Source organism: Fusarium redolens (assembly GCF_020744475.1).
Source record: "Fusarium redolens strain MPI-CAGE-AT-0023 chromosome Unknown BKA55scaffold_11, whole genome shotgun sequence".
Lineage (NCBI taxonomy): Eukaryota > Fungi > Ascomycota > Sordariomycetes > Hypocreales > Nectriaceae > Fusarium > Fusarium redolens.
The window spans coordinates 1391410-1418820 of record NW_025763674.1 but is presented as its reverse complement, the minus strand read 5'-3'; the positions used below and the strand labels follow the sequence as shown (position 1 = coordinate 1418820).

Sequence of the window (27411 nt, the reverse complement as noted above, 5' to 3'; positions counted from 1 at the left end):
CGGATCCGTATCAGGCATCGCATTCGAGCTCTCATTAATAAGCTCTGATATTTTTGTCGTCAACTCTTTATGTCTTTCATCCATTTCTTCGCCTTGGGGGCTCAGCTAGGCTGTTTGCGACGTGTGTCGTAAAGTTACGAACGCGGGTGATTTACGCTTCTCTTTCCTAAAACGACACCATGCTAATCCTCAAGCTTCTCAACTCCATCCTACTTCCACTTAAAACCCGTCTTTCTAGCATAATTAGGAAATTAAATCTTTCTGTCTTCCTATGCCTACACTATGAGGCCTCTCATTTTCCGTCATACATCCAGCTGAGAACTTTCAAAAGTCCGCAAATACATCGTCTTCGCAGCTCCTGCAATGATATTAATAAAGGGGCCAAATAAAGATGAATTCAACTTACACGCCAGCATCCCGGCAAATATATATATCCTCATCCTCGGAATAGGAAGCAAATGGCCTTGTGTATCCTGAGCCAGTTTTAGTACGTACTGTATCTGAATATCGAAATAATTTGTTTCTGACCTCTATAACCATCGGCTGGTCTAATGGGTGGCCTATAAGGCGCGATTACTTGTCTCTCCTCTAGCATATTCCAATCGACATCCTGGTACCACGGATGACTTTTGATGTCCCATGAGCTACACTGTTGACTTTGCGAGTTAGAGACTCGAGTCTTTATTGAAGGCCGTCCAGTCGGCATGGAGACTCGCCGAGTCAACATCGGGCTTCGCTTAATCATTATGGGGTTTCGTTCGGTCCCCAACCTCCGTTCCAGGTCATTCGTAAGCAAGCCTTCCAATAAATTTTGGGCCCCTGATTCCTTGAGATAGCTAGGGTACTCGATTTCCCCCTTGAGAATATTCTCGTACATCAAGAGGGGTGATGCGTTTGCAAAGGGGGTATAGCCACAGAGCATCTCGTATATCAGAATGCCAAGGCACCACCTATAAGATGAACAAGCCATTAGCTAATCGTGGCCAAGATGGTTGATTGGTGAATCTCTCTTTCTGAATCTGCCTCTTTCTTTTGCACAGACACACTTACCAGTCAACAGACTTGCTGTAACCCTGACCAGAGATGACTTCTGGAGCCATGTATTCTGGCGTTCCGCATAGCGTCCAAGTCTTGGCCGGGACACGTTTGGCAGACCCAAAATCAACAATCTTGATGTAGTCAAGCCAATCGACTAGAATGTTTTCTGGTTTCAGATCTCGATGGACTATATCCTTGGAATGTAGGTAGTCCACTGCTAAGACTACTTGGGCAGAATAGAACTTGGCAACTCCAGTACGGAAGCGCTAATAAGTTATCCTACAGTTAGCGCCACTTTCATAGTTAATTGATACCGAAGCCGAGGCCGGAAAAGCTCATGTGAGCATAAATGAAGATATCCAGGGCACGTACCTTGACTTGTCTTAGTAATGTTAACAGTTCACCACCCTCTACAAATTCCATGACCATATATAGATTTCTCATATCTTGGAAAGTTCCATACAGCTCGGCTAAAAAAGTGTGGTTGACGTCAACAAGGATAGCTCGTTGGTCGATGGTACGTCTTATTTGCATCGTTTTGACAATATGAGCTTTCTTCAAAACCTTGATAGCAAAGAAAGCTCGCTTATCGGACTTGAGCTGGGCTAGGTACACGCGAGAGGAGCTTCCAATACCTATAGTCTTGTTGATGTTGAAATGATTTCGTAAATGATTGTTTGTCGACAGTTTAGACTGCGTCGGTGATGGGCCATTCTCTAAGGAATGATTCTTGGAGTATTTGTTCTGAGGAAGCATCTTTGAGACTTCATATCGTCTGTAGCTAGCGGGCAGAGCCGGAAGGCCGTGGTCATCTTCATATTTGATACTGGCATCCACGCCCTCTGCGCCAAGCAGCAGCTTCACTATCTCATCTTGCCCGCATCGAATAGCCCAAGAAAGTGGCGTGATGCCGTTGATATCTTTGAGATTCGGATAGACCCTGTTCGTCGAAAGAAGCATTCTGACTACTGGCTCATGTCCGTACTGAGATGCCCATGAGAGTGGTGTTCTGTCGCTGTTGTCAGTGGAGTTCGGATCAACATCGTTCCTGGCGAGAAGCGGCTCGATAGCTGCTGTTTGACCGTTTTGTGCTGCCCAAGACAAGGCGGTGCGGCCAGTTTGATCTCTCCAGTTAGCTTTGATTCCCTTTCTAGCAAGAGCCTGCTTGACTAGTTCTGAGCTTCCGTGTTGGGCCGCGTATGAAAGTATTGTCCGACCGTCATCGTCGTTGGAACCATAGTCAACCATTCCAGTCCCTAGTAGCACTTTTACCACGGCCGTATGTCCATTGGCAGCAGCCCACATGATTGGTGTCCGGCCTTTGTAGAACCATGATGCCCTCGAGTCTGGCGCTACCCGACAATCCGACAGAAATAGTTCAACCACATTCACATGGCCGTTGCCTGCCGCCCAAGACAGTGGCGTTCTACCACCTGAATCTCTTGGATTTGGTTCTACTACATCCCGAGCCAGTAGAAGCCTACATACCGCATAATGGCCATTGCGTGCGGCTAGCGATAGCGGAGTCCAGAGATATCTAAAGGCTCTGGTGTTCAAATCAACACCTTCCTGCTGCATTAGCCATTTCACCACAGTGTCGTGCCCATTCTCCGCCGCTAATGATAGTGGCGTCTGACCGTCAGAGGATTTGGCAGTCAGGCTATAGCGCTCGCCAAAAGAAATGATCAGGTCACTCAGTCCAAAGAATGCAACAATATGCGACGCTGTCATTTTCGTGTATCCAACGCCACCCCCAGGTAATTTCAATGCCGTCCTCGCTTGGTTGGAGGCCATTGGTTTGCCCTCATTGTACAGGAGTTTCAAGAGCAACTTCCGTGGCTGCGGAGATGAGACCCGAGCATGGTGTCCCCAGTTCCGCGCCGCATAATCATAGAGAGGATAGCGTTTCAGTCGCAGCTCCAGATCACGGTACCCTGTGCACGGCCCAGAGCTAAAGTAACTAAATAAGAGATATTGGACACAAACTGAGGTGACGGTCTCTTCGGCGTGAGAAAACAACTGCTCATGGTTCTATGTGAAGTAGTCCTGCATGGTGTAGTGCACCAAGCGGATGATCTTACTTTCCTCGTCGATGATGACCAAACCAGCGCAGGCGGAGACCATATCATCGACTGCAGAGAAGTTTTTGTCATCGAACTCATTAGCCTCTAGCTCAACAGCAAGAGCATGTTGAAGTTCCGATGTGTTAAGTGGTCTTTTGGCGCATGTGATCCATAGAAGTGTTCTCTCTGCAAGCTGGCGAATACCAGCTTTTTGAGCCCTGATTCTTTCCATTGCTTGAGCGTAAGCTTCCGAAAGAATATGGATTTTCCTTTCTTCGCTAGGTCCTGGATTCTGCTCTTGAAATCGGCGTATAGCTTTCTCAACAGCCTTTTTTGTCATTTTATCATCCAAAGAGTCCATGTACAGATGAGCCAATAGGAACCTATTTATTCATTAGCCAGGCATTTCTAGGCATGTCTTCTCAAATACAAACATTCCATTGACGGCTTTTACTATTCCTTCTTTGATGTCTTCCTGGAATGCTCGATCGTGACGTATAGACTAACTCACCGCCACCCCACACACCCCCCGTCCCCGCACACCCGTGATAGCATCACAACCGAATCCGTAGATGACTTCAATTAATTCTATAATAACGAGTATTTATTCAATTTAACTGAGAGTTTGGAAACTGATTTACGAATATTGTATCTGCAGTCTGTGTTTTTGGCGGATTCTTTTTACGTTGTTTTCTCTTATTTCCCTCGATCTGATGTAGTACGTTCTTTTCAGCCTGATCACGAGCCGAGATAATCTGTTCAATCTCAGGGAAAGCCTTGTTGGGGTCAAATTGAACGGCGACTCGGCCAGTGGGCTCTCTTGCTGCTACTGACGCCTTCAGTACTGCTTTTTCCTCCTCTAGGCGTTGAATTTGACTGTTCTTCTGGTCGATATATTTCATCGCCTTCTTTATGATACAATTGAAGTCGCGAATAAAGGTATTTCCTTAACTTTGCACGGCTTCTAGTTGTTTTTGAATATCGGCACTTCCTTAGGGCATACTCCAGATCGTATCAGCGATTACTTGGGCCTTCCTTGGTGTTATAGGCCCGTTAAAGCGCTTGCGTTTCTTCTCCCTTGGCTTCAACGCCGCTAACGCCTTCTGTAGATTGATCGGGAAAAGCCCAGAGGCCGAGAAACCACTTATTATGTTCCTACGGCTCAGGGCTTTCAATGAAGCCCTCTTATAAGCTTTTAGGAAGAGTCGTTGTTGGTGTGGCGAGGTTGCTTCGTATGAGGCCCAAGAGCGGGTAAACTGGCGATAGTACGTTTTCAACGGCCCAAATACGGCAACATCGAGCGGCTGAGTGATATGTGATGAGTGTGAGGGTAACCAAGAGAGCCAAATCTTATGCAGCCATGCCTTTTTTATCAATTCCGCTGTAATATGTGACTTATGCTGGTCTAGGACCAATAGTCTCCATTGATTAGGATCCTTCGGCTTAGTCTGCGGTATGAATACCCCCATGAACCAACGGACGAAGATGTCGCTGTTAGACTAACCAGTTAGACTGCAAGTGTACTTCCAATCAGGAAAAACGGCTGGAAACCACTGTCCTTGGAGGTTCTCGCCGGTAAAAACGACACAAGGCGTAAGACGCCGACCGTCTGCTGATACGGACTCGATTATCGAGCTCTAAGTCGTATTGTCGGACTTTATCCTCTCTGAGGAAGAAGTCATCGCCGTTCCGGCTACTATGCCACCGTTGGTCTTACCGATTTGAACGCCGGTCTCGTCAACGTTGTACATATAAGGCCTAGTTATCTTCTTCGTGTTGACTACCTAGTTAAGACCATCGTAGTACTCGGAAAGTGACTCCTTCATCACACAACGCTTCCTCGCGGATTCTATGACTCGCGATGGCTTCAATTCTATACTCGAATGGCGGGTAAAGAATCTATTAACCCAGTTCTTGCCGATATAACAGACTTGCCTGTTGACTGATGATAACGCCTGTATGAAGTTATGGATATCCTTCTTCGTGAGAGGCTGAAAAGCGCGCTCTCGTTCAATAATATAGTTGACTAGGTTATCTTCCTGCTCTACAGTAAGCGACTGATCTTTCTGATGTGCCGTGCGGATGTCCTGGCCTCCGGCGCATCGATCATGCAATGTTAAGAGCTTAACCGAGTGTTTTACCGCCGAGGGCCGCAAACCAATAATTTCCACGTCCTTAATGGCCAATAATATCCTCTTTTTATAATCTAATAGCTGCGATTCTATTGCTATTAAAATAAAGAAAAACGGATTTTATTTGATAAATACAGAATAAAATGAAGAATCCTGTGTTGATGACGCGTTGATGGTGTTGAAGTGTGCGGGGACAGGGGGTGTGTGGGGTGGCGGTGAGTTAGTCTAAACCCTGGTAGTTGCGACATGCGGCCATCTAGATATCCGTACATCGTCATCACTCGGACGGATCTCAAGAGTCGCCTGAGAATCCAGAGACCCGGCGATTTCCGGGATAAAGTGTGACGTCATAAATAGGTTTGTCCCACAGCGTGCTTGTAGGCTGAGCATCTCGTCGAGAAATGCATTACGACATCCGCTGGTCGTTTGACATTTGTCAAGAGCATCAATAATAAGAAAGGTGCGGCTAAAGAGAGCAGACACACACTGTAAAGCTGTGGACAGCTTTTCGACAGAGGGCCGTCCGCCCTTTTTTTTGCAGCTGTTGTAAAGTTCTGTCACGCCGCTCTGCACAACGGATTGTTGTTGGGTCAATTGTTTCAGCAAAGCAGCTAATAGGTCCTCCAATGTCTGTTCGTGATGCCGCCGGAAATTGCAAAAGATGAAAGCAATGCCGATATCGCTTTGTTCTTGGAACTTGGTTGAGAGATGGTCGATCACAATTGCTGTGATGATTGTTTTCCCTGATCCGGGAATACCGGGGCAGAAGAGTCCTCTTTTGGCATCCTTAAGCCACTGTTGAAACTCGGTGCATTCCAAGAGCCACTGACCAATTCCTAGTTGTCGCCGCTTGAGGAAATCATGCTGCTGTGGTGCATAGTCGATAGCTGTGATCCACTGAATGATGTCCCTGTCTTCTTCGCTGTGTTGCTTGTGAAGGATTTTATCGATACCTTTCGATACGTGCTTAACGTCATCTTTCAGGTCTACTGTCGCATTAGTATAACTCAACAGCTTTGAAAGATAGTGGAGACTTGACCTAGCAGTACGTCAACAATCTTTCTCTGGGCTTCGATCTTGTTAGGCGGTATCCTAGATAATATATCCTTCGCATACGCAGCTGCCGTCATAGCTGCATAACCCTGCCAGTCTTTATTCTTATGTGAATCTGCATAATCGCATATCCCGCGGATGATAAGGCACGGGAAATGATTGACCAATACAGCAGCTTCCATTTCAAAACACAAGACATTCTTCTCCCTAATAGAGTCTGTCTCGGATAGAGGCGTCCTTCAGAAGCTGGTTAGATGAAGTAATCAACACATAGTGGATTACCAGCATCTCATCTTCTGGCCGGGTTATCCGTGTAATCAAGTCTTTTGAATCATGGCTGCAAACTTGAGCGCAGGTCGCTTCGTCACCTGGTGGATGAATGACCGTGGAGCGATATAACCTATCGCTACTTGGATCAGGTCTCCTATATCTCTTCTTAAGCCTCGGTCTCTTATCAAGGATGGTCTTGACTGTTTCTTCAATGTCATGGCCGTCAATTTCATACCGTGCCTTAAGATCGTTCATAGCCGCTCGCAACAGCACTGGCGGTTGGTTCAAGAACCCAGTTGTATGGAAGGTCTGATTCTGGATAGTCTTACCGAAGTCGTATTGAAAGATTCCGCCTTTACCTTCACGAGGAGCGCTGACCACGATATCGCCAAGGCGGATATCATGTTTTGCTGGTGCGCCGCCACCGATTCCAACTAATAATCCAATACGGACATTAGGAAACGTATGTTGTAAACCACTGCCGACTCTGGCTGCTGAACTTGTTCCATGCTCTCCATCTGGCAAAACAGCAATAACGACATTGTGCTTCCCAATCCTTCCGAGAGTGTAGATGTTGTCATCATTTGGAGACACATATTCAGGTCCCTCGTGCTTCTCGTCAAGAAATGCCTGTGCGGCCACATATTCGGTAGTTATCGCACAAATCCAGCCAACCACATAGTCGCCGTTTTTGAACTTGGAGTCCAAGGGCTTGGACCCTGGCGCGTATTCTTGTTCCGTCTTCCGCTTCTTCTCAGCGCCTCTCGCAGAATCCTGGTCTTCTTCCGATTCAAACTTGCGCTTCCCTGTGGTACAGTCTTCCGACATTGTTGAATGGTGTGTGATCAACGTAAAAGGCTCTCCAGTGAGTAAGGAGTCAAAGTCAATATTTGGTATTTAACAGAACTAGGCTGAATACGGATTCTCTCGAACATGTCAAGACTCCGAAAGCAATGGAGAGATGATGAGCGGAGTTATCAACCTGCGCAGCCTGTTATCGGAAATCTCAATCTTAGGCACCCATGCAGGAACCAGGCTGCGCAAAGCTGGGTTTTCAGCTGCATGTAACACACAGCTTCCTACTCCTCACTTTCCTATCTCCTTAAAGGAGGGAACGCTTCTGGGGCTACGCTAAAACGTAAGACAGGCCTCATTGCCAATCGCTTAGCTAATTCTGGATAATATACTGGCTCGCTGTCACGTCACCGTGACCCACAAGCATTACCTCCCCTAAGGAGATTCCTTGTTCCAGAGCCTTATCCTATGTAAACCACCTACATCTCGCCCCCAATCAGCTGTAGTCCTCGCCAGACTTTCGCAACCCTGGTGAGATAAGAGCAGCTTAAATTCATTATCGTGACAAATTATGGTCCAAATGTCTGCAAACAAATTTCATATTTTGTCAGAGGAGAAGCTATTTCCTAAGTATTTTATTGTCTCTTTTTGAACTGGGCGTAACTGAAATCTAAACAAAGCTGTTAATAAGTTTGCAGCCAACTAGGGACATCCGGTTCTGTATCGGGCATCCCATATGAGTTCTCGTCAATCAGCTCTGATATCTTAGCTCTCAACTCTTTGTGCCTTTCTTCCATATCCTCTCCCTCACAAGCCAAAGCAACAAAGTCCAAGATACTCTCGCAATCCTCCCAGATCCTCGCCCTGTTACGTATGCCTGGCAACCGGCTTGTGGCAGGGTTGAACAGAAACCACACTCGCCTCCAATTCATATCGCGCTGCTCATTTTTACCCAGTATCCAACTTTCAACGCTCCCACGAAAGCTGCGCCAGTCCTCGAGTAGAGCCTTCAGCTTCTCATGATAAGGTACGATGATATCCTGCCGGCGCTGACGATTGACAGTCTTGGTCGTATTGTGGACTTCGTCCATCTCAGGATCCTCAAAGAGAATTTGTGTCCATCGCGACTCTTCCTCTTCTTCTGTTTCTAAGCCGACGGGGAGTGGAGGTGGTGGTATACTGAGAGGACAAAGAGGATCCCACGTTGGTAGACAGTCACGGGACGCGGGATATTCGTTATTTTCAAGAACCTCCCATAGCCAAGGCATATCTCTTAGTACACATTCCCGGAATGTTGACTGCGTAAGTTTGAACATCGCCCTGCAAGTCTTGGCGGCGCTGTCGACGTCGAACACGTCAAGGAACGACAGAGTATGTTGAACAATCTCAGCAGGCAGGGTCAAGATTCCTGTCTTCTGCTGCGTATATTCCTTGATGTATAGATCTTTCACGCATGACTCCAAAACTAGAGATATACCGGGGACCTCAACAGGGTTAGCAACAACCCATTCGTCACCAGGTATATGGAGCCAAGGATAATCCCACTGCTCACGAGCTCGATGCAGCTCTGGTGAATGTATCTGTTTTCTTTTCGGTTCTGGAATACGATTTTCAAGGCCATACAAAGCCGGCATATTTCGCATCTCGCGCCAGTGCCAAAGCCCATTCAGGTCAACGTATCCCAGGCGACGGAATGAGCTCTTGGCATATACATCCAAACAGTACGAGTGCACTGGTAGTGGGATCAGTGAGTCATCGAGCTCCTTGCATATACCGTCAGCAAAGGCCAGAGAGTGATAAAACAATATGGGACATTGACTTACAATGCAGCCCTCGTCAATAAACACCCAGCTGGTATTTATCTCCTTCAAGCCATGTCGTGGTGGGTAAAACGAGTGCCATGCTCTGAAATGTCTGCTCTCAATCATATTTGAGCCGCTTGACTCCCCAGATACATAGAACAGATTATCACTGATTCCTTCGAGAAGTTGATCGCTTGTATCAGTTTTCCAGCTTGAAGACTTGGGGACGAGGAATCGAACATTCCGACAGTTCTTCATTTGTGCAACGCTGAGGACATGGCCGTTGATGCCTTGAAGACTTTGGCATGAGGGTGAGGCGATGTGCTCTGGGAGCACGTTTGAATGACGAAGGCTTTGTAAAGACCACTTTTGTGGGTATTTCCTATTACTGGAATAATATGCGAGGCCGTTGTGCCATGTGCCGTGTGGCAGACGATCAGGAAATGGGGAAGCATAGAGGTCCGTAAGAGAGAACTGGTCGGGTGTTTCATTTGAGTAGTGGCTCTCTTCGCCGCCTCCAATCTCACGGCCAGGCATAGCCGAGTCTTCAAGACTCGACTCAGCGCTTTCAGTTTCCCAGCTTGAGTCATACTCCAGGGGCTCTTTATCGCTGAGACTCTGTGCATCTGGCGTCCAATCTGGGTCATCGTCGTCGTCCTGGTCTGGCCAAGCATCAACTTCTGGAGGCCTAGCTGGACCCCGATCAACAGTTGTGCATTGCTGACAATCTTTGTCCTTGAATTCATCTTGATAGGGCCATTCACAGAAGCCGACGTAATCGGCGCCCTCAAAGTTCCAAGCTGCGCTGGGCGGCTCATCTGGTGTGCGGATGCGGGCGGTGGCCATGTCGACGCCGCAGACTTGACAGTTGAAAGAGTACATGACGGCTGAGTAGCGCGAAATGGATCGTCATCTATTTTAAAGTGCCAGATACCATCCAAGAAAGTGTATGCTCTATCGGGCGGCGGAAGTTGGTGGTGGCAGCTGGTGGTTTAAAATACACCTCGGTAGCTCGTTGTGAGTAATTTAGTACCTCAAGCAAGTGGGCTCAATGCATTATTGGCCTATTCATGCACTAGTTCTTCATAGGTCTAATCTGAAAAAAGTTAACTGGTTTGTCAACGATCCCTGTCCTTGTTACAGCAAGTTAACCTGTACTCAGATAAAAGCAGAGATCAGTCGCTGTCCTCGAAAACAAAAGCAAAATAAATCCAAATTAATCGCTTCTTGTTTATTGTAAAAGAATGTAACTTTAATACTGGAATTTGACGTGGTAATACACTATAGTCTTCTAAGGAGACGGGCGCTAAAACTGCTATTAAATGTTACTGGACAACTGTATTCTGAATTACAACTCTGAACTGCTATTTTATCTCCTCCTAGAAATAGCGGCCGGTATGTAGTTAGTATTCTCTGGATCAACATGTTCAAGCCTGGGGAACATATAGGGAATATGACTGCTACTCTCGGGCCAAGTTAGCTGCAGCCAAAGATACAAGTTCAGAGTCTTTCAAAAGCAAAACAAATTTCTCGTTGTATACGAACTATTGGGTATAATAGATACTTTATAGGTATTTGGCGTAATGAAAAATGACTCTTTGCTGCAACCCTGATTGGACGATGGGCTAAAATAGCCATGTTGACGCCTGAGCTGCAGTCAGCATCACCTTCGTGTCGGCCTATGACTCAAACCCCCCGTATTAAAACGTCCGAAGGATCCAAATAGCGCCATATTTAGTTGCATCATGGAACGGAGCGACGGACCGTCAAATGAGCCGTGTGATCATAGTGTGTCGATTTGCGGCACAGCAGATCTTGGCAGGGGTTTAAGTAAGATGAGAATTCCCGTAAAAGTCGTCGAACCCAAGCTTACTCTCGTTAAAATAACACGTTTACTAATCTCACTCTTTCCACACTCGTTTAAAACCAAAAGCTTCAATATGACACGGTCAATCGCTCTCGCTGCCATTCTTTTCGCCCTGCCCATCATGGCAAAGACAGACCTCGAGGGATGTACTTCCTTCACCAGCACTGTCGTCGTTGATCCTTCGCCTGGCTATGGAAACACATATGAGACTGTGATCTGGTATGTCTCTGACACCCTTGAGATTTGCAAGGGCGTCGACTGTGGAGGAGGACGTGCGCCTCCTCGAAGTGTCCCTGGATGCCCCATCTATAAAGGCACCGAGACTGTGACACCCGAGTTTCTGGACCGCGATCCTATGGCGCCCATGACTACGGCGCCTTCGAAGGGGAAGGCTAGTCAAGTTACTGAGCCCACAGTCACCTCGGAATCTGAAGCTGAGGAGACTGAGACTGAGTCCATGGAGGTTACGACCACTGAGACTCCTGACGATACCAAGCCAACCGAGACTTTTACCAAGTCAACAGTCGAAACCAAGGAGCAAGAGCCCGAAACCACAGCTGTCGTGAGCAAGTCAGTCATCAAGTCCAACGAGACTATGACGCAGACTCAAAGTGGTTCGGGCCAGACAAGCGCGAGCGAGGAGACTCCCACTGCTAGCTCTGTTGATGCCGATAATGCTGGAGCAGGAGTTATGGTCAAGGCTGCTGGCGTTCTTGCTGGATTCATCGGTGCCCTTGTCTTGGTTCTATAAGTTGGGTGCAGTCCAGTTGATTTAGGGTGGATGTAATGGTATTGAGAAATGCTCCGGGGGGGCTGAGTGGGAAAAGAGATTTGGAGCGTCGGTAGAGAGGCCAGGAGCTGGAGGCACATCTGCCGAATAGCATGATATGATAAATTTCGGCAACCTTCAGTTTGGAAGTTCTATATATGTCGATTTACAAACTGATTAACGACATGGAACATAACGAATTCATCTTCTTATTATTTAAGAATGGGCTAGTAAATTGGCTCAAGTAAACAACTAAGCTATGTCTATACGGATCAGACCCCGTTTCTTCCCGAGTCTTGAGACTCATCGTGAAAATACTTCTTTAGTGACAGGCTATGATCGACAGGCCCAAGGCTATCGGGCTTAACCAAATGAGTGCTGGGTAGTTAATACACCTCACTGCTTCCACTTACCTACTCGCACAATATTCCCGTACGCTCTATGGAGATCCCTGATCTCTCTATAGAGCTGGAAACTAGCAACGGAACGCTTGGTAAGATACAAGTTGAAGACTCTGCCCATGGCAGGACCCGGAAACGGGTACAGACGGTGAAGAAAGCTGATACGGTAAAAGAATATGCTGCAAAAGGTTCCTAATATCATTGAAGACACCATGTAAATTGATATCTATGGGTGCAACGATAGATTCCGAGAAACTGTATGGCGACTCGGCCTCTGTAGTTCCTAGCCTCTTGAAGCCAAGTGCCAGGAGAACAATGATTACGAGAAGTCCTTGAAGGATCTTGATGGTATAAAGATCCCATCCCCCCTTTCTAGATATTAGAATGTGGGCAAGTATTCAGGTTGCTAACCCGGCTGCAATGCCTAGTGAAGTCGGGGGCATTGTCGAAGCCATGTTGTAGATTAGACGCAACGTCGGAGATACTTGGGGCAACACCAATAGTGAGGAGGATGTAACAGAATTCGCGACTTTAGAAGTGGTGGAAGTCTGGTTAATAAAAACATGAACTCATGGGCCAGAGAGTCCTTCAAATTGTCACGTTGGGATCATTAATGCGACGAAAGGAGGGACAGACACAGCCTTTCCCCTTGACAGATATGGCAGACAGGGAGAACTGATGACCGACCCAAGCACACTAATTTGGATCTCAAGGTATTACTACCCGGGCCAGATGCTTTACTCTCCTTAGGAATAAATCGGGAGCTAATTTTGATGTGATGGTATGGGTTGGGCTAGACCTGCCTTCTGTGAACAGTGAGCGAACTAGTGAAACAACAGCAGCAAGGATTAAAAGTTTATACCCTCGGTCGCTTCAGTGCCACTTCACGCTTGCCACTTGCTAGTTACCTAGCTCTAATTCCGAGCTTAGTGTCTAGAAGTAAGGAGTATAGATAGCGGTTAAACCCAAATAATATTATGCCTTTAGCACCATATCCTTCTCAGAGGCTTGAAGAAACGCGACTTTAACACCCTAAGGTTACGTATGATACGATGTACAACTAGCGGCATTTACGCTGTAGTAATTGGTTAGGCATTATGGTATAATGTCTAAGTTGTGAGCTACTATAGATGTGTTATTTTCAGTTGAGACCTGTGGCTGAGAGCTTATAATCACCACACAAAACTTAATACAACTAGCGGCAGTTGATCTCGGTATGTCGTTCTGAGCGATGTACCTATTACTGACGTATGGCTATCAGGACCCCTGTCCATCTATAACTATTCGGCCTTGTAGAATCTTAATTTCTTCTACCCTTGTTAGCCGGCTTATGAAGCTGTGACAAAGTTTCCCTATCCGGTGTTATGCATACGATAGTTTGCGGAAGTACTCCGTACCTGTAATAAACCGCTATTACGAGGGTGTCGTGACAGAACTATTGGTGCTTCCCATTCTCTCTCTGTGATTGCGAGAAGATCATCGGTACTAACTTGCTTCTGAGTCTGTTCTCTTCGTGAAAAAATGAGTAATTATGAGACTGTTTGAATTGGAACTAGACTATATAAACTCGAGTGAGCAGACCATAATTAATTCTCTTATCTTGGTCTGCTTATTATCTCACCTCCCTGCTTTTTTCGTTTTAGATACCATTTTTAACTTTGGCAGACATGTAAGCCAACCAGAAACTCTGCATTGCCATCTTTGGCCCTACTGCTTCCGGGAAGACTAAGCTCGGGGTTGCCATCGCCAAGGTCATCCCTAGTGAGGTGATCTCCGTCGATAGCCTCCAGTGTTACAAGGCTGGAAGCATTCTCACCGCCAAGCCTACCGTTCAGGAGATTGCTGATGTTCCCATCACCTGATCGACTACCTTGAGGCTGATGAGGAACCTCATGACTTCGTGGCTATGGCCGCAGATAAGATGGAAGAAATTACACACCGAGGAAAACTCCCGATTCTTGTTGGGGGTTCAACTTCGCTCGCTATTCCTTTACTGCATGAGGCTATTAAGCGACAGTACCGGTTCATTGCAGCAACTTTGGTTCCACGTCAATCCACATACTGGCAGTTCATCCAAGTTAGTGCCAGCGAGATGCTCGAACGCGGCCTGCTGGATGAGCTTGAGGAGTTGAGAGATCTGCAGCAGAGTTTGCTCGCTGACAACGCATGCTTCCATAAAGGTGTCTGGAAGGCCATCGGGTACCAGGAGTTCTATCCGTATCTCGAAGCAGACACGTCATGCAGCAGCCGTCAGTCCTCGTTCCAGAGAGGTCTCGCACTCATGAACGCCAACACCTTGCAGTATAGCTTCCATCAGCTCGAATGGATACGCTCCATCCTGAGCCCTTTCCTGAATCAAGCGGGTGTAGTCTGCGTGAGCTTCCCTGTCACTAACAAGGCTTCGTAGACGTCAGATGTTGAGATGCCTGCCATCTCAATGCTCAATGAGCTTTGCTACAATTTCCGCACGATCAGACTTTCCCTCAACAGCACATTGAACTCGAGCGCAAAATCTCGAGTGGTTGGTCTATTGTAGGACCCCCTTTTCTCCGGCTCGTTGAGATTGAGCTGACCTTCACCAGTGGCGGATCTTCGCCGGGGAATGATCCGAAACACATTGATGCAGCAAAGAAACTTGCTTTTGCTCTGCACCAGCATAACTTCAAGCTTGTCTACGGCGGCGGAACAACTGGGATCATGGGTGCCATTGCCAGCACTCTCGTAACACTATCCGGCCCAAGCGCAGTCCAGGGCATCATTCCCGTCGCACTCGCAAAGTACGAAGAGAGAGTCACCAAGAAGAGTGCCGATCCGTCAAAGTTCGGAAGACGGACCGTTGTAAAGGACATGCATACCCGCAAGAGACTCATGATCGACGCAGTCATTGGTGGTACCCCCGGGAGTGGCTTTGTCGCTCTAAGTGGCGGATATGGCACTTTGGAGGAACTCCTTGAAACAACGACTTGGTACCAGCTTGGTATACACCAGTGCGGTATCTGCGTCTTTGACGTGTGCGGGTTTTACAAGGGTTTGCTGGACTGGGTTCATCAAGCTGCACTGGCAGGGTTTGTTGGCACGGAGGATGCTACTATTCTGAGGATCGCAACGACAGCCGAGGAAGCCATTGGCTATCTCGGTAGCCAAAATGGGCGTTATTCACGAAAAGGTCAGCTTGAATGGGATTAGATACTCGTTGATTGGGACAGAGGGCTGCTGTAGGATGGCGAAACATGTCACAGCAGTAATACAATGTACATGTTCACCAATCACACTGCAAACGTTTTGCACTCTTCGCGGTCTTGAAGCTTATTAATGAACCAAAGCGGTTTATGATACGAAAATGTTTTGCGACCTGTTCAGGTATCGGTACGGTGGTGTGACAAAGTCTTACAACTGCCGTCATGTAGCCCTGTAGAGGATCATAGATTTTCTCGTCAATCCAATTCGCGATTGCCCATTGCAACCTACAGTGGACGCTACCGTTCTCACACAAGACGGGCCTCATACCTTTCGGGGTTTCATTCCTTCTTCGCGAGCCTGACCAAATTCTGCGGTTAGCTTGACTGATCAACAAACAGCCTCACGTAGCCAGACTCATCAGGGCTACTTCTAATAATTATAAGCCTGCAGCTTAAATAACACATCTACCGGATGGTTTGTATTATGCGTGTTGTCAAAAGATGCGATTCTAAGAAATAAAAGCCTCCTATATAATTTATATAGATTCTCAGTTTAGGTAATAATTAAAAACACATATTTATTTTCAAGATACTTAATTTCATTAAAAACATAACAGATCATGACGTGTTGCATTCTCTTACCGAATGCACATGTGTTATCCACAGTGAGTTAACAATCATTGGATCTGGCTATAAGCGAATTCATCTACTTCACACTCTCGGCCGCAGTACAACAATTGTGGAGTTTACAACACATGGTCCCAAGACCTTGAGCCCCTACACTTGAGGCAGAGAAGTGCTGGACCGAGGATCTTCATCGCATTTCTGGCGACAGTCTTATTAGTGATACTAGATCGTGGAATAATGGATATAAAATCCTAAGTAAGAGGGTTGAGCCTTTGGTCTTTATGGGTGGATTTCCTTTGTACCGAGAGTTTTGCTCTAGTGCTCTTGATGATAACTTCCGGGGTTCCAAAGTTCTGTTCAAAAGGGACCCAGATATGCGTTTCTATTTACATTTTATCGTTCAGATTCTTTCTAATAATAAGGAAATATAGGGTAAAGACTAAATGCCGAAATTGTGGGCCAAAGCGTATAATGCGATACCTTTTAGGAAGGTCTTTATACGTCGCTTAACTGTAATAGATTGATACAGCTTTATAAGTTGATGTGCTTATTGATTTGTAATGGGCTGATGAATTGGCCAGATCTAGCCATCAATAAGCAGACTGGCATAACGTTGCGCCTTGACACCTGACATACGTACGATACGACAATTAGTCAGGCACGGGTTCTTGGTATCACGCAATCTTCAACCTCAAGTTGCACTTATAAGTAGGTCGACGTGACTCAAAGCTTTCCATTCAGTGTGAGCAATAAAAAATATCCAATCATAATGAATACTACAAAAGCCCTTGTTAACATCCGCCCTGGCCTCGCTGAGGTTCAGGACATTCCTGTACCCGCGCTTGAGCCCGGTTACATCAGAGTCAAACCCACCGCATGGGCCATCAACCCCGATGATGTTTATCATCTTGACTTGGAAGGTGATAAGAGTTGCGTTGGCACCATAGTGGGAACCGACTATGCAGGTGTTATTGTAGAGGTTGGATCTGAAGTGATGAGAGACTTCAAAGTTGGAGATCGCATTGCTGGCGGTGTCAGCGGACAGTATGTAAAGCCCTCGAGATATTGATATCTGGCGAGTATTGACATGTGTTAGGAATATTCTGCGGAAGCACGATGGCGCTTTTGCGCACTTGATTCATGTCAAAGGAGATATGCAGATGAAGATCCCTGATAACATGAGTGACGAAGAGGCTGCGACTCAAGGGGTTGCGCTCGTCACCACGGTATGTCAATATCCCTTCCATCCAAGATCGTAGTCTCATGGAAGTTCCGTAGGCCGTTGGATTATACCTGCATCTGAATCTTCCCCTTCCTGATGCCCCAGCAAAGGAACCCTTCCCTTTCTTCATCTACGGCGGCAGTACAGCCATGGGAATCTCTGCAATCCAATTCGCAAAGCTAGCTGGCGCTACAGTCATTACCACTTGCTCGCCCGCCAACGCGGACTATGTCAAGTCCTTAGGCGCCGATCACGTCCTCGACTACAAGTCCAAAACACTCGTCAACGACATCCTTGATCTATCAGGCGGTCCTCTCCTCCACGTCTTCGATACTTACCCCAATACCACCAGCACCGCCATATCCGCAGCCATCCTCAAACAATCCCCCTCCGCAAAATACATCTCCCTCAATCACGGCCCCGAACACGAAGTCAAACGGCTCAACCCTCACATCACCGCCGAATCTATGCACGGATACTCAGCCACAGGCGATCCGTGGATGTACGAGAATGAGTTTTACGAGGCTGTACCAGCGGATTTCGCATTCCAGAAGAAGTTTGTTAAAGTGGCTGAGAAGTTGTTCGAAGAGGGACTAGTCAAGCCGCCGCGTGTTTTTCTGAATAGAGGGGGGAGTGGCTTAGAGGGGGTTTTGAAGGGACTTGTTGAGAGTAGGGAGGGGAGGGTCAGTGGCGGGAAGCTTGTGTATACAAGGGAGTGAGGATTATTAATCTTGGAGTTTTGGAGGTAGATCTTTGATGATCAGAGTAGCATTGACGTAACATTTAAGGAAAGATTGAGTTTAAAGATCTAAGTATTGAACATTACTAAGCAGCGTATCTACTAAATGGCTAGTCCTGTCGTTGAGCTTGTTCCGCTGTAGGAATGGTGATAATGGTGCATCTGAACCGGTGAAGTCGCAACTGACGTCTCAATGGTCCTTACAATCCCGCTCTGGCTAACACGCCCTTGAAGTTCCATCTCGATAGAGCTATCGCGGTCACCGGCCTTGACATGAGTTGTATTGTTTCCGGGAAATCCGTGGACACCTGAAAGGGCGGCCGATGGCTTCGTTATAGTATTCGTTGCCATGCTTTTTGCATGGTTGGCGCTGTAGTGGCGGTAATAAGTGTTGTCTTTGCCTGTTGCTCCTGATGAACGAACAATCTTTGTGATGAGTTCGGCCATTTTCATCTCGATTTGGAGTTTTAGGAGATAGCAGACTGGATGGAATGAGAGGTAGCTGAACGCTGTTAGCGAGCATCTAGGAAGATGTGGGATATTGGAGCACTTACACCAAGCTACTTGGCAATGACATGAGCCCAACCAGCACGACCTGGAATATGTCAGTTGTTACAAGGGCATCGGGAAATCACTCTACCTACATCTAATGAAAGGGATACGAAAATGAGAAACAGATTCATACGATAAAGAGGGATGTACTTGGTCAATCCATTCTCAATAAGCCTTGACCGAACGAGGTAGATAAAATATGCATTTAAGGCTCCATCAACCAGCGCAAAGATGACTTTCTCACACCTACCCCAGATATTGTTCAGCCAGATCCATTGGTCTTTGATCTGTAGGCGCGCTGGCATCCAGATGATAAAGACGCTGATGTTGACTGCTAAGATGATTGCGAATACGAGCCATTTGAGACGTGCGGCACGGCCAGGGACGACCATCAGAAGTCCCAGTCGGTTTAGTATGATCTGAAGCAGGAACTGGACTTGGAGTGCCCTGAATAATGCTGGCTCATGTTAGATGGTAATAAGCAAGTGAAGCAAGAGACACACCAACAGAAAGGTAGAAGCCGAAGCTGGGTCACAATTAGTAAGAATGAAAACTATAAGGTAGCGGATGTCAAAAACTCACCTTGGATCTATATACTGTCGCTGAAACCCCCAAGCCAAACATCCAAGGACCATACTACTAAACCAAACAGCCCAAATCATCGCGACATAAGCTGTTACACGTCGACATCTCTTCCACGCCCGCCAGCTCTGCTTCGACGCCTTTGCTACCGAAAAGACAGCAACACCTAGAGAAAAGCCCCAGAAGATGCTGGCGATATTCATGTCGACTTCACCAGGAACTTCACGGACATACCTGTCCGGTATTAAAAAACCGTATTGACCCATGTTGAATAGTAATGAATTAAAATAATCGAGAAACACGACCAACGGTGAGAAACGGGCTTGACGAGTGGAATGGGTTTGTTAAATATTGCATGTTTCATTCTTCTTTCCCTGGGCCATGGAACAAACACATGGCTATGGCTCAAACACATCAGAACTCAAAATCCACGTCCAAGCAAATGATCAGCTCCAGGATCTGCCACATTACAACGAGGCTTGTACAAATACCACTAGAACAACTAAAGAATGCACTGTTTCATGTAGTGGGACTTATTCGGATAAAGGTAATTAACAGATCAGGGACAAAAACGGATTATGGCGCTTGGTCTAAGACACTTTTGGTGCGTGGCTTCAGGGTTCCCCCAGATCTGCGGAAGGATTGTGATCGACTGCTTGGAAAACCCTGAACTCGATGGCCTATGGGATTGATTGCCATGTGAAATTCTTACCGGCATTTCGCCCATGACTTTTAGCCAGCTTGGAATAATACGTACGGCAGCATGAAAGATGGCGTTTGTTGGTCGCTGTGATAATTTGGTAATGAAATGAGCCAACCATAATCTGAGTCCAGCTAATTGACATGCTGCAAGGACAAAAGCTTAATGTCGATCATTTCAATGCCAAGGACTTGCAAAAACAGGGAAAGCTTTGATGTTATCTGTTTCAAAATCAGCCCAGTGTCAGTTCCCACGTCTGACCATTTCATGCAGAAGGTCAATTCGATAATGTTAATTATATCACGTTTCAAGAATGAGAACAGGCCAAGTGTCAGATTATGGATATATCACTAAATTATTATAACCAGGATCCATTAGCCCCGCTTGTAAGGAGAGACTTATCACCCATGCTGACTTCATCTAACTCACCGTAATCACCAAAATGTCCTCACCAGAAGAGATCGCAGGGAAATGGCTTCTCAGCCTCTGCAGCCGAGAACCCTCCGCAGAAAGAGACCAGCTCCTCACACACCTCGAGAAAATAAAATTCGATGAATTCTTCACCCTGCATGGTCGATCCCCGGTATTTAAGGAATACCATGTCGAAGCCGTGCGCAGATGTCTAGCCAAAGAACTGAGGGTGGATTATACCCTGGCGCGTGCACTGTTAGAGAAGGATGATGCGGGGGATTTGTTTGTGGGAGAGAGGGATTTGTTGCAGGTTGCGATTAAGAGGGCCAAGGTTGACCCGGGGTATTTGGGTGATGACCCAAAGAAGTCAAATCCCGAGCTTTTGCATATGGTGAAGTTACTTATGGACCATGGGGCGGCGGTGAATTGTTTTGATGATGATGGGTATTCGCCGCTTGTTTACGCCTCTATCTTGGGATATGAGGAGCTCTTCCGTTTTTTGATCAAGTCTGGAGCGGACATTTCGACGGTTCAGGAGCGCAGGCCTCCAGAGCAGCTTGTCAAAAAGCGAAAGTCCGCCAAGGCTGGAGAGACTGTGGATCCTGCAGAAGATGAGCCCAAGGAACAGGTAACCCTTCTTCAAGTTACCCTTGACGCCTTGATCTCCCCCCAAGAGATTGTCGACATGACGTGGGTTGGTTGGCCTCCTGGTGTAAACTTCGACAAACCCTTATGGGATCTTGATATTGAAGCTACCTGGGGCGGCATCATTATGTATTTGCTGGAGCAGGGGCTTTCAGGTCCGAAAGATGATCCGGGGTTAGTAATGATGCTTCATATTGCTTGTCGCAAGGGATCGCTGGAGTTTGTGAAGAAGCTCTTGTCTTATGGTGCTGCTGGTGATGTCGCTGGACCTAGAATGGTTGATGGAGGACAAGGTGAGGGCTCGTCCTTTGGAACAGCGATGCACGCTGCAGCCGCAGGACGCAAGATTGATATCGCTTTGGCCTTGATAGAACATGGCGAAAGTGGAAGCTGTCGTCGACCATGCATCTTTGACTACGGAAGTACAAAGGGAGAGTTGACGCCTGTCCAAGTTGCGATAGCAGCAGATCGCTTTGCAGACGATGAGGCTCTTCTCGAATTCTTGGAAGCGTTCATGGCACACGCGAACGATCTTGAAAGTTCTGACTACCAGGCAGCGCTGAAACATTGCGCACAGAACAATGAGCTTGATGCAGCCAAGCGGCTTCTAAACCGGGGTATACGACTCGAAGAAGTACCAACCTGGGTTTCAGGTGTTGATATGGCGAAATTGCTTGTTTCTTATGGTATCACGCTTGATCCAGGGGCGTTGCAGGAGAAGGCCCTAAAGAGAGGAAGGTTGAATCTCCTGCGCTGGTGCGTAAGCGAATACGGTGCATCACTACCCGATGATCCCAAGTCGTGGGGGCAAATGGTAACGTGGCTTCTCTCATCTGGAGGTATGCACCTTGATCAAGCAAGGTATCTTATCACCGAGTATTCGGGTCCGCATATCGACACGGTTCTTATTTCAAGGCGACGTCTTCATCGTCATAGTCTAAAACCAAGGAAGACGAGTTGGCTCCATACTGCTATCCTGAATGATAACTTGCCGGCTGTTCAGATGCTGTTGGAAGCTGGGGCTGATATTACTTGTCCTGGTTTACCTGTTGATGCACCCACTGCAATGAGGAAAGGTGGTCGAGGGCAATTCGGAGATATGGCGGAGAGGCTTGAGATTGTGGTGAAGTTGGAGGAGAAGCTATCTGGTAATAAGGAGTGGAGTATGCCTTCTTATGAAGAGGCGAGAAAGCGTGTTGTGCAGACAGTGGCGGCTCAGAGGGGAGCTTGGGATGAAAAAATAGAGAGTATGGTCAAAAGCAGACAGGAGGTTCCTTACGCAACTCCGCAGAGAGTGGATGACTCAGTGCCATCTTCTCCTTTGGGAGTCACTTCTTCAATAGACGTGTATCAGCCTCTGAGCAGCAGCAGCTCCTTTCGACTTCTCGAACTCCTCCCATCCAGCAATCGGACAGACCGTCTCGTCGGACGCTTAGTCGACAGCGATATCACGTTTCAACCCGACTACGAAGCCCTCTCATATGTCTGGGGAGACATAACACCTGTCAGATACATCAACCTGGGTGATCAAGATATCTCAATCACACCAAATCTCCACTCAGCACTTATCCACCTACGATCCCTGGATACCGTTCGAACACTTTGGGTCGATGCCTTGTGTATCAACCAGTCCGTCCACGGCGAGCGAAACCAACAAGTACGCATCATGGGTGATATCTACAAATCAGCACGGCAAGTTGTAGTATGGCTCGGCGACGCAGCTGATGATTCTCATCTCGTTTTCCAGCATCTCAACGACGAAAGTATACAGGACTCATTTCCAAACTATGCAACGCCACCGGAAGACAAACGCCGGGCTTGGAGCGCCCTTGTCAAAAGACCTTGGTTCTATCGCACATGGGTGATTCAAGAGATCGCTCTTGCTAAACGAGCTGTTATCATGTGTGGTGAAGACTCCACCGTTTGGAGGAATGTTGATGCGAGTTGGAAACCTGACTTTTCGGGTGGTGGAAAAGAGTTGTCGACGGTGAGAAGCTCGCCTGGACATGAATCTGATCATCCCATTGAGGGATTCGATCCGGATAGGCATGCTTGGAGACTGAGACTCCTCGAATTTGGGAGTGATCCTATGAGTATTCTGAGGTATAGTCGCGTTTGCCAGACTACTGAGATTCGGGATAAGATCTATGGTATTCTGGGTTTGTTTGAACCGGGTTTCATACCCGTTGACTACGATCTCCCGGTAGAGGATATCTTTCGTCAGTTCACACAGGCTGTGATTGTACTCACCAACGATCTTCGCATCCTCAAGCACCTTGGTGTCAAGCGTGTTTATCCCAATCTTCCATCCTGGGTCCCCGATTTCATAGACACTTCGACCAAGAGCCTCCCTGAAAATTCATGGTACGCACCGTATCGCAAAGACGCGGAAGAGAATTACGATGTTCGATGTGCGGATGGAACACGGCTTAGTTTTCCTCGTGCTAGTCTCGGGAGGGAGTATCTCCCAGGATTGGCATTTTCTAAACATGGGAGTTTGACTATCAGGGGAAAGATGGTTGATGCGATTCTTGAGGTTGGCCCTGAACTTGAAGACGGAATTGATCATGCACCGGGAACCGAGAGCTTTTCGAGGGTGTTGAAAGAGTGGGAGACTCTCGCTGCGAGACTGATTCCGGAGTGGAAGGCATCTGAATCTTCAGTTACCGAAGCTTTTGCAGCGACGCTTGCAGCAAGTCATGACTCTGAACTTTTCAGCGTTGGCGTTGGTTTCACACAATGGTATCGACACTGCGGCACAGGTATCCTCGAGTCAACAGATCCATCTATGTTTCTCCGTAATCACGAGTTCTATCTCTGGTGGTTAAGCGTCGGGAAGGAAAAGGAAGATAAAGACGCAAACTCAAGTTCTGAAGAAGAATCTGACAAAGAAGCCGAGGTCATAGGGTATGATCTCAAGGAGTTTTCCGAAAAGTTCACCATTGCAAGCTACGGTCGATGTCTTTTCACGAGTAAGAAGGGGTCTTTAGGACTTGCGAGTCCGAGGGCGAAAGCTGGGGATCGAGTTGTTTACTTCCCTGGTACAGATGAACCGTTTCTTTTGAGGAAGAGAGAGGGCGAGGGGTGGATGTTGGTGAATGATTGTTATTTGTATGGCCTTGATCTAGATATGCTGTTTCATGATGCGGAGCATTTAGTTGAGGATTTTGAGATCTACTGAGGAGTGAGAAGTTAGTTTAGAGTAGCAAGAACATCTTGGGGCAGCCAAATCTCAACCAGAGCTCTAGTCGTGTTCTCCAACGCGTCGTGGCGCGTTGTTCTTCTTCGATGTGTAGAACAGCCACGAAGTGTCGCTGTTCGCAATGGCGTGCCAGCTTGAATGGTGAGGAGATATAGTCTAGTCTCTGAACAAGCGGAGTATCTTCAAAGCCGTCATCTATCCTTCAGAGGCAATCTATATTCCCTGAACTTGGAATGGCTGGTACCCTGGGTTTTATTTCGCCAGTGGCTATTTCATCCTAGCCACTGTCGCTCATCGAATCACAAGGCTAGCAGTCAACGCTACCGTCTGTTTCCGGGCCTCTAGACTAGAGGGACAGTGGCAGAGGATACGTGCCATGCGAGTGGCAGCAGGCTGTCAGATCCACTGCCAACGTTACAGGTCTTGCTTACATGCATCCCTCAACTTCTGACTTTGCTGAGAACTTCTCTCCTCATCACCTTCATCTCGGAAAACCCTGACGCGAGAATGAACCATCACTGAAGGATATCTACCATTCCTCATTCTCTTAACCCAAAAGCTTGTATCCTCAACCATCATCTTGCCTGTTGCCGGTCCTCGTCGAAGGCCCTTTTAAGCTTTCGTCATTATCTCCTCCCCGGCCTCGATTCTCCTTCATAAAAGTCAGGACGCGTCTGACCGCCGCAGCATCAGTCGGCATAACTCATCCCAAAATCCCCTTCCACCGTCTCGCCTACTTTGCCAACCACGTCTCACGATCTAGGAAACGTGAGAAGTAACCACCAGAGTGCCGCGCTGAATATCGCACCATAGCACAACATGCCTGACATTGGGTTCCTGGATCTCCCGGTGGAGATTCAAATCAAGATTATTCAGATGGCGATTCCTCCAATGGTCCTACCAGAACACATCACCACGACCGGAAGCGTGGTGAGTAATGAGCGCGCGGCAACCAACGGTATCATGGCAACATGCCACAAGTTTAGAAGCCTCCTTCTCAAAGCTCGACCCCTTGTCGGCCAAAACCCCTACACCGGTCAACTATTCACGTTTGACCCTGAACGCGACACCCTTTTGGTCAAAGGGATGAACTTGCCGGCCTTTCTCTCATGTACTCAGAAACCGAACCATCACACCATTCGCCGCCTGATGACCTTTTCCAAATTTCCAGTGCTCCCTCCTGAACAGGACTATAGCGGGCGGGTTTCGGAGCATCATGGGGGTTGGCTGCTTAGGACAGTACCGACATGGGCCACCAATGACTCAGATTATGGCTCAATTTATAACTGGTATTGGCGAATTATACCATTCGAAACAAGCCTTCCCGTCGCCCGAGATGTCGGTTCACTGCAAGAGATGATTGTTGTTGTACAGAATGCTCCTGGTTGGCACATACCTTCATTTCAGCAGTACGGCCCAGAGCCGGAACCGCAGCGAACTGACCCAGTATTGGGGAATCTCAACCACCCTGTTCACCATGTGGGGATCCGCTGGACCCATCCTGAGACAGACCACAGCTCGTATCGAGTCCCAATGATTGGGCTCCATGGATACAGCAAGACTTCCCGCCGCCGACGCAACCAGGAGTATGCTATGGGCGGGCAGTGGGCGGGGTTTCGTTACGATATCAACACCCAGGAGGTCGAATTTCGACCACTCACCTGGGATGAAGTCGAGCACATTGTGCACCGACAGCAGCAGCCACAGCACGGTCGAAGGCTTCCGGATGACCAGGACCCCGAATTTGTGGCTCGGATTTAGATTGTTCGAGACCAAAATGAGCTTCCCGGTGGTGCCTATGGATGGGTAAAGGTTGAGGAGTATGACAGGGACACGGATAAACCTTGGGTTGGAGAACTGATGACAACATGGAACATGGTTCGGGCCACACTCAATCGCCGTGATACCAGTTCCTGCCAGTATAAGGTTGGTCTCCAATTGATCGATTGAAATGTCTTTGAGTGTGACCGTAGGTTTCACAGTATGTCGAGAGTCTTTCGCGATATAAGGCTGCTGGGGAAGTGCCGAATGGCAAGGACTACGGAAGGAGATCAGGGCATGGATACTGTGAGACTTGATGAGATTGCGGAGTTGGTGGAAAGGAGAGTGGACATGTACATATCTTTCATTGAGCCAATGAGAGACTATAGCCCTTCAACGCTGGGAATGCATTACTGCTCTAGACTCGCATTAGTCTTTGTAATGGCTCGCACCTCATGGGGGGATAGCAACGATGATGAAATGTGGGAAAAGTAGCCTGCAATGATACTTTTATGGATCTCAAGAGGATGGGGAGATTTGTGAGAGGAGGAAGACGGAAGCAAAGAGGAAAGATAGGTACTTATATCAATCGATAGTATTGATAGCAATACGTAACCTTTTTTCATTGCTCGCGACAATATTGCCATCGATACGAGTCAGGCCCTGCTCGTGGACGATGGCGTTGATGCTGGTTTAAGACCGTTAAGCCGAGTTGGAGACAAATGTTACTACCGTCAACAAGCACGTCAATAACCTTTCTGATTTCTGGAGAGACACGATTAGAAATAGTCCTTTAAGAAATACAATCTCTTAGTAAAGTGGTGCATTATAGACCATCGCTTAATACTGAGGGTCTCCTGCGACGGGGAGGAAGAGACGCTACTCAAATACATCACCAGCCAATCTTATGCGACCAGACACTGCAAGACATCATGATTGGTTGCCATGGCTCTTCTTCCCCTTCGTTGTAGCGCCAGCGTGATTATCCTGGCAGATCGTGGGTAAAGACCAGGTAATACGACATGATCCTTTAGAAAGTTTCTTCAACCCAGACATGATTTGAGGATATCCTTGAATTATATTTCAGGCCTACTTGCACTAATGGAAACGAGCCTCACGGGGCGTGAAATTACCGCAGCGAGACACCTGGCAGGACCGAGTCTTCGCCAGTTGTCATCACGGCCAAATACAGAGCAGCCTGGCCAATCCCTCATCACTACTACTCAGGATGGCCCCAAGGACTACCACATCCTCGCAAAAATTCCAGGACCTTCCCGCCGCCTCACCCTTCGCAACACCGAGATCACCCTCGACCAAGCCCGCCACGCCACCATCGTCACGGCCGAAGCGGCCCTCCAGGCCATTCGCCGAGGCTCCGAGATGCTGGACTGAGAGTCTCCGGCCTCAGTAGCACTTGGAAGTGCCATTTAACCGTTCATGGAGTAGTGATTCAACGGTGACAGTAGGCCAGATAGTGCCTTCAAAGTCCAATTCTTTGGTCGCTTGGGCCCCATGTCGTGTCTTGTCTGGGATCCAAATGAGTCTGTAAACATGACTGTGAAGAGGATTCTTTGGACTTTATTCGTCCACTGATCTTGAGT

At 47.5% G+C, this 27411-nt stretch overlaps 13 protein-coding genes across 13 annotated transcripts; 6 read left to right on the top strand and 7 right to left on the bottom strand.

Moving 5' to 3' along the window:
• Nucleotides 1-484: 484 nt before the first annotated feature.
• BKA55DRAFT_516203 (camp-dependent protein kinase catalytic subunit PkaC1) lies at nt 485-1794 on the bottom strand (the record flags this gene model as incomplete). The annotated part of the gene is made up of 4 exons (XM_046188068.1): nt 485-626; nt 726-950; nt 1051-1304; nt 1411-1794. 4 exons carry the CDS (start codon nt 1792-1794, stop codon nt 485-487), a joined length of 1005 nt encoding a protein of 334 aa, XP_046047718.1.
• A 198-nt stretch (nt 1795-1992) lies between these two features.
• BKA55DRAFT_516644 (ankyrin repeat-containing domain protein) lies at nt 1993-2616 on the bottom strand (the record flags this gene model as incomplete). The annotated part of the gene is made up of 1 exon (XM_046188102.1): nt 1993-2616. A coding segment is annotated over one exon (624 nt), but the record flags the coding sequence as incomplete, so codon positions are not given.
• A 453-nt stretch (nt 2617-3069) lies between these two features.
• BKA55DRAFT_692293 (uncharacterized protein) lies at nt 3070-3441 on the bottom strand (the record flags this gene model as incomplete). Its single annotated transcript, XM_046199765.1, has 1 exon — nt 3070-3441. One exon carries the CDS (start codon nt 3439-3441, stop codon nt 3070-3072), a length of 372 nt encoding a protein of 123 aa, XP_046047716.1.
• Nucleotides 3442-5458: 2017 nt separating this feature from the next.
• Nucleotides 5459-6363, bottom strand: BKA55DRAFT_692292 (uncharacterized protein; the record flags this gene model as incomplete). The annotated part of the gene is made up of 2 exons (XM_046199764.1): nt 5459-6219; nt 6273-6363. The coding sequence occupies 2 exons, from the start codon at nt 6361-6363 to the stop codon at nt 5459-5461; spliced, it is 852 nt and encodes a 283-aa protein (XP_046047715.1).
• A 130-nt stretch (nt 6364-6493) lies between these two features.
• On the bottom strand, nt 6494-7384 carry BKA55DRAFT_692291 (uncharacterized protein; the record flags this gene model as incomplete). The annotated part of the gene is made up of 1 exon (XM_046199763.1): nt 6494-7384. The coding sequence occupies one exon, from the start codon at nt 7382-7384 to the stop codon at nt 6494-6496; it is 891 nt and encodes a 296-aa protein (XP_046047714.1).
• A 592-nt stretch (nt 7385-7976) lies between these two features.
• On the bottom strand, nt 7977-10171 carry BKA55DRAFT_618690 (uncharacterized protein). The gene is made up of 2 exons (XM_046196737.1): nt 9175-10171; nt 7977-9114 (listed from the first exon to the last, which is right to left on the bottom strand). The coding sequence occupies exons 1-2, from the start codon at nt 10033-10035 to the stop codon at nt 8035-8037; spliced, it is 1941 nt and encodes a 646-aa protein (XP_046047713.1). The 5' UTR covers nt 10036-10171; the 3' UTR covers nt 7977-8034.
• A 671-nt stretch (nt 10172-10842) lies between these two features.
• On the top strand, nt 10843-11972 carry BKA55DRAFT_573988 (uncharacterized protein). The gene has a single exon (XM_046193261.1). The coding sequence runs from the start codon at nt 10899-10901 to the stop codon at nt 11769-11771; it is 873 nt and encodes a 290-aa protein (XP_046047712.1). The 5' UTR covers nt 10843-10898; the 3' UTR covers nt 11772-11972.
• A 2124-nt stretch (nt 11973-14096) lies between these two features.
• Nucleotides 14097-15376, top strand: BKA55DRAFT_541385 (uncharacterized protein; the record flags this gene model as incomplete). Its single annotated transcript, XM_046190373.1, has 2 exons — nt 14097-14564; nt 14681-15376. The coding sequence occupies 2 exons, from the start codon at nt 14097-14099 to the stop codon at nt 15374-15376; spliced, it is 1164 nt and encodes a 387-aa protein (XP_046047711.1).
• A 1389-nt stretch (nt 15377-16765) lies between these two features.
• BKA55DRAFT_516396 (chaperonin 10-like protein) lies at nt 16766-17937 on the top strand (the record flags this gene model as incomplete). The annotated part of the gene is made up of 3 exons (XM_046188085.1): nt 16766-17040; nt 17093-17222; nt 17275-17937. The coding sequence occupies 3 exons, from the start codon at nt 16766-16768 to the stop codon at nt 17935-17937; spliced, it is 1068 nt and encodes a 355-aa protein (XP_046047710.1).
• Nucleotides 17938-18050: 113 nt separating this feature from the next.
• BKA55DRAFT_677362 (uncharacterized protein) lies at nt 18051-19378 on the bottom strand. The gene is made up of 5 exons (XM_046198112.1): nt 19092-19378; nt 19013-19035; nt 18602-18966; nt 18512-18552; nt 18051-18459 (listed from the first exon to the last, which is right to left on the bottom strand). Exons 1-5 carry the CDS (start codon nt 19355-19357, stop codon nt 18060-18062), a joined length of 1095 nt encoding a protein of 364 aa, XP_046047709.1. The 5' UTR covers nt 19358-19378; the 3' UTR covers nt 18051-18059.
• Nucleotides 19379-20228: 850 nt separating this feature from the next.
• BKA55DRAFT_573985 (heterokaryon incompatibility protein-domain-containing protein) lies at nt 20229-24084 on the top strand. Its single transcript, XM_046193260.1, has one exon. The coding sequence runs from the start codon at nt 20234-20236 to the stop codon at nt 24026-24028; it is 3795 nt and encodes a 1264-aa protein (XP_046047708.1). The 5' UTR covers nt 20229-20233; the 3' UTR covers nt 24029-24084.
• Nucleotides 24085-24868: 784 nt separating this feature from the next.
• BKA55DRAFT_704401 (uncharacterized protein) lies at nt 24869-26068 on the top strand (the record flags this gene model as incomplete). The annotated part of the gene is made up of 1 exon (XM_046200641.1): nt 24869-26068. The coding sequence occupies one exon, from the start codon at nt 24869-24871 to the stop codon at nt 25808-25810; it is 942 nt and encodes a 313-aa protein (XP_046047707.1). The 3' UTR covers nt 25811-26068.
• Nucleotides 26069-26755: 687 nt separating this feature from the next.
• Nucleotides 26756-27202, top strand: BKA55DRAFT_692283 (uncharacterized protein; the record flags this gene model as incomplete). Its single annotated transcript, XM_046199762.1, has 2 exons — nt 26756-26807; nt 26898-27202. 2 exons carry the CDS (start codon nt 26756-26758, stop codon nt 27200-27202), a joined length of 357 nt encoding a protein of 118 aa, XP_046047706.1.
• Nucleotides 27203-27411: the final 209 nt, after the last annotated feature.